This window comes from Chiloscyllium plagiosum, unplaced genomic scaffold (assembly GCF_004010195.1).
Source record: "Chiloscyllium plagiosum isolate BGI_BamShark_2017 unplaced genomic scaffold, ASM401019v2 scaf_22088, whole genome shotgun sequence".
NCBI classification, from domain to species: domain Eukaryota; kingdom Metazoa; phylum Chordata; class Chondrichthyes; order Orectolobiformes; family Hemiscylliidae; genus Chiloscyllium; species Chiloscyllium plagiosum.
Window position 1 is genome coordinate 1 of NW_025198530.1, and position 5,617 is coordinate 5,617.

The 5,617-nt window shown below is 38.6% G+C and overlaps 1 protein-coding gene across 1 annotated transcript; it reads left to right on the plus strand.

Moving 5' to 3' along the window:
* Positions 1 to 927: 927 nt before the first annotated feature.
* Positions 928 to 4,322, plus strand: LOC122545998 (zinc fingers and homeoboxes protein 1-like). The gene has a single exon (XM_043684846.1). It carries the CDS (start codon positions 1,146 to 1,148, stop codon positions 3,858 to 3,860), a length of 2,715 nt encoding a protein of 904 aa, XP_043540781.1. The 5' UTR covers positions 928 to 1,145; the 3' UTR covers positions 3,861 to 4,322.
* Positions 4,323 to 5,617: the final 1,295 nt, after the last annotated feature.

Consider the following 5,617-nt stretch of genomic DNA (forward strand, 5'->3'; position numbering starts at 1 on the left):
GGCTGAAGGGCCTGTTCTCTGCTGTACTGTTCTATGTTCTGTGTTCTAAAAAGAGTTGGGCAAGAGAACCTGTTCTGATTGGGAGAATGGCCAACAATCAGAGGGGACAAAGATAAAATAATTGTGAAAAGAACCAAATGCAGTATTGGGGGAAAAACATTTTTGCACAGCAAGTGGTTAACATCTGGAATGCAGTTCTTTACACTGATGAAGGCTGGTGAGTTGTGGCTATCAAAAAGGAATTGGATAAGCTATTAAAGGGAAACATTTGTAGGATTAACAAAAATGAGACAAGTTAAATTGCTCTTACATAGGCTGGGATTGGATCCGTTGGCCATATGACTACTTACTGTGCTCTGATTTTTCTGTGACTTTATTCTCTCAGCTGTCCTGGTCATTCTTTATTCCTCAATCAATATCATAAAAGAATATCATTTCCCTCATTGATTTTTGAGGGGCTTGCTGTTTTTAAATGTTGAAAAGAATTGTTTTGTAGTTGTATAATCAAGTAAAAGACTAAGTATACTTATTAGGGCAGCCATTGAACCACTGAAGTCCTCACTATCAGCCTTGCAGTGTTCCTTCTATTTGGAAAAAAACCAGGAGCAAAAACCTAAATAATTTATGATTTTCCTTGGTTACATAGCTTCCGTTTCTGTACTCTTCCCCTCAAATCTCAGACCTCAAATGCTCTGAGTCAGTCATATGATTCTTCTTTGAATTTGGACTTAAATGTCTCCCATGTGCTTCAGTGATTTTTTTTTTGTAGATGTACCACAAGCAACCTGCAAGGAAATTGATGGAATACATTGACAATACCTTTTAAAATTGCCCTCCCTTTCTGTAGCTAAATATGTGATCTTTCATGTCATATGAATGCTGTTGAGATCAGGAAACTTCAATCTTTAATGCATTTATATTCCTATGTAATGCATCAAAATGATGGTCTTGAATTTCAATACAGTTAAACAATTTTTATTTATAATCCCAAAGTTATGTTTTCTTTACTTTTATTTACAGATGAATACCATGTGATAGAGCTACTGCCTGTGGGAAGGTGCACCAGCACAATATCAGTGAAAATAGATCAATTTCCAGTGGTTCTGTAGTTGTTGAAAAAACATTCAATTTTTTTACCACTGAGCATGGCCAGTAAAAGGAAATCTAAAATTCCTTGCATGGTTCCTGCCAGTGAGATCCTGGACCAAGACCCAGAATTGGACATGATTACAGTTGATCTGCCTCCAGATATTTCTGATGAGAGCTTGACAGCAGATGGTGCAGTAATCGATGATGAGAATCTTCCAGAAAAAGAAGTGCAAGATATCCAAATTAAGAGACTTGAAGGAGGCTATGAATGTAAATATTGCACTTTTGAAACACAAGACTTGAATGAATTTACTTTGCATGTTGACTCAAAGCACCCAAATGTCATTCTTAATCCATCCTACTTCTGTGTGGAATGTAATTTTACAACCAAAAGATATGATACTCTAAATGATCACAATGCCAGATACCATTCAGGTGAAATTAACTTTAAGCTTAAAATGGTAAAACACAATAATCAAACTGTCTTTGAACAGACTGTTGAAGAATCAAGTAGCAGTAGTGGTTCTGCAAATGAAGACCAGGCAGAAAACACTGAAAGTACCCCAACAGGAATTTCAATAAGTAAAACTCCAATTATGAAAATGATTAAAAATAAAACTGAGACCAAAAGAATTTCTTTGTCTTCTAGTTTAGTAGATGAATTTACTGCTGATCAAGAAAACAATGAGACACTGGGGACCAACTCAGTCTCCGGATCGACCAATACCAGTAGAATTTGTATTAACCAGGAAACAAATGGAGTAATACTTGATTCAGTAGGTGTAAGTCAAGTGATATCATCTCCAGCAACTAATTTCGTTCCAAAAGTTATGATACCTGTAAATAGCATTCCAACTTATAACACTAATATGGATGTAAATACTCACCTTGTGAACTCCTTCAACAAATTTCCTTATCCCACACCATCAGAAGTTGCAACACTAAAGACTCAGACAAAATATGCAGAGGAACAGATTAAAATCTGGTTCACGGCTCAGCGCCTCAAGCATGGCATCAGTTGGACCCCAGAGGAGGTGGATGATGCCAAGAAGAAACTTTTCAATGGACGTGTGCACACCATACCACAAACAATTACTGTCATACCAGCACAGATTTCAACATCAGCTAATGGATTGCAACACATTCTTCAGCCTTGTCAGATAGTTGGCCAGCCAGGCATTGTCTTAGCACAGGTTGCTAATACAAATGCAATTGCTGGAAATTCTCCACTTACAGTCAGTGTTGCAGGAGTTGCAAATCAAATGCCTCAGTGGCAAAAACGCAGAGCACAGGAAGGAGATACAGGTCCAGAAGCAAAACGGGCAAACAATGCACAGTTTCCTCAGATTGCTACACAAGGAGGTTCTCTTGTTTCTGCCCCAGCCATGGATCCATATGGTGTTCGCCTCAAGAAGACAAAAGAGCAACTGACAGAACTAAAAGCCAGTTTCAATAGAAATGCATTTCCCAGTGATGCAGAGATTGCTCGAATTATACAAGTAACCGGCCTCTCAAGGGGTGATATAAAGAAGTGGTTCAGTGACACGAGATATAATCACAGGAACTCAAGATGTAATCAAAATGTCAATGTTCCTGAGGTCAGTAGTACTATTGTTTTAGATTCTGGTGATGAAACAACACCAGAATCCCTTGTAATAAATCAACAGCGCAAACATGGGCGAAATGCTTTCCCTGATTTTACTCCACAGAAGTTCAAAGAGAAAACGGTAGAGCAGCTTCATCTCCTCGAAGAAAGTTTCCTTTTAAATCCGTTCCCTACTGACGATGAGGTTAACAAGCTAAGGACTGATACAAAACTCACAAGGAGGGAGATTGATGTCTGGTTCTGTGAACGAAGGAAAGCTAAAAGTTCAGAAGACAAAAACGAGGAGAATGGAAAAGCAGTTGGAAATGAGGTTGACATTAAAGGCAAAGAGTCTGAAGGGGTATCTGCCAAATCCAGTTATGGACAAATTCATACTACATCTTTGGCAAGTGGACTAGCAATACCAAGGGTAATGGCTGCTGCAGCTAGTCGGTTATATAAGAAAACTCCAGAGCAACTACATCTCCTTAAAAGTGCATTTGTTCGCACACAGTGGCCCTCCCCAGAGGAATATGACCGATTAGCAGCAGAGAGTGGACTGGCCAGAACTGATATAGTAAGTTGGTTTGGAGATACCAGATATGCTTGGAAAAATGGAAACCTGAAGTGGTACTACTACTATCAAACTGGAAATGTGGACAGCCAAAATGGTCAAACCCAAGTGTACTACAAAAAGTATAAAGGCAGAGGTCGATCAAGAGGTAGATCACGAGGAAGAGGAAGGCTCAGAGGTACTGGAAGGGCAAACAGCTGGAGTGGAATATCAACCGGCAAAGTATCTTCAAGCCACGCTTCTTCAGGAAAAAATGTTCTTGAACAGTACTATTTGAAACACAAATATTTAAATGAAGAGGACCTTGACGATCTTGTTGCAAGATCATCAATGAGTTATGAGAGCATTAGGGAATGGTTTGTACAAAAGCAAACAGAAAGTGGAGCTTCTGAGAGCAATAATTCAGATGGACAGTACCCTGGTGACGATGAGAAAAATGAAGCACTTGAAGAGGATGAAGATTGGCCTGGGGAAGAGAATGCTAGCCAGGAAGATGAGGATGATGCCTCTGATGTAAGTGGTAGCAGTGACGTATGGAAGCCTCCTTCACAAAAACACAACCAAGTAATGGAAGCTGATGATCAATTCTCTATAGAGAATTCAAAAATATGAATGTGAGTTATGGAAATAACTTTTTTTATGTTCACTTGAAACTGATGTAGAACCACATGTAGAAATTATACTTCAGTGTAATACTGAAAGAAGAATGTTTATCTAAACACTTTTGATGCTGCCGACTTTGAGTGAATCATTTGCTTTATTAATTCCTGTGCTATTCTATCAAAATATTAATTCAGGATAGAAATACATATAATACAATAGAACATTTTACAATTGAATGGCTTTTGAATAAGTGACTTAAAGCATCTCACGGAGTATACCAATTGATATTACATTTATATTTATTGACAGATACTTGGGTGTCTGCATATTAAAGCAATATTGCATATTGAATTTAAAATAATGTTTAATTTGGGATCACGCAGCTGAATTAAGAGGGCACAAGTGTAAGTTACTATCTAAAACTGTCTCTGCAATGCAATAGCACTTCCTGATTTGCAAAATGAATTATATCACCACTTTTTAGAAGTTGTACCGCATGGATAGTTTTGTCTGAGAAACCATATCAGTTACAACTACATACCCTTTTAGGATTTGTGTCACCTGGAACTTTTAACAGATCTGAGGATAGCTTTTATTCCATCTGTTTGAATGGACCTAGATACTGGAAATGATTAGATCTTTTCTATTTTGCAAACAATGAAGAGCATGTGCAGTTAATTACTTTGTGGTATGAGATACAAGTTTGTTCGCTGAACTGGTTGATTTGTTCTCAGACATTTTGTCACAATAGTAGGTAACATTATCAGTGAGCCTCTGATGAAGCATTGGTGTTCTGTCCCGCTTGCAATTTTTATGTCTTGGTTTGTTGTGGTGGGTGCTATCACTTGCAGTTCTGTTTCTGAGAGGTTGCTAAATGGCAAAATCTGTTTGTTAATGGAGTTCCGGTTTGAATACCAGGCCTCTTGGAATTCCTGTGCATGTCTTACTTTAGGCTGTCTCAGAATGGATTTATTGTCCCAATCGAACTGGTGTCCCTCTTCGTCTGTGTATATGAATACCAGTGATAGTTGGTCATGTCTTTTGGTGGCTAGTTGGTGCTCACATATCCTGCTGGCTAGTTTTTTGCTGATTTGTCCAATGTAATATTTGTTGCATGCATCACAGCATGAATTTAAAGGGCTCTGTACCAACAACCAGCAGAACGAGCATCATACACAAAATACACTGCAAGGACTGCAACAAATATTACATTGGACAAACCGTCAAAAAACTAGCCAGCAGGAGCACCAACTAGCCACCAAAAGACGTGACTGACTATCACTGGTATCCATACGCACAGATGAAGAGGGACACCAGTTCGGCTGGGATAATACATCAACACTGGTTCAAGCTAAACAAAGACACGCACGGGTATTCCAAGAGGTCTGGCATTCAAACCGGAACTCCATTAACAAACATATATAGATTTGGACCCCATTTACCAATGTCTCCGAAACAGAACTGGAAGTGATATTACCACCACAACAGACCAAGACACACAAATAGAAAGTGGGATAGAACACCAGTGCTTCGTCAGCAGCTCACTGATGATATCTAGTATGGTACCAAAATGTCTGAGAACAAATCTACCAACTCAGTGAGCAAACTGACCAGCTGAGCTACAAATCTTCTCAAAACTCGCAGATGCTGTGGTATATTTTTTATTGATCTTGTGTTTGGTAGGAGTGCAATCAAAATTTTAATCTATATGTACTGAATATAAACGTTGTCACTTTTGGTATGCTTTCCTTTATTGGTCAGAGTAT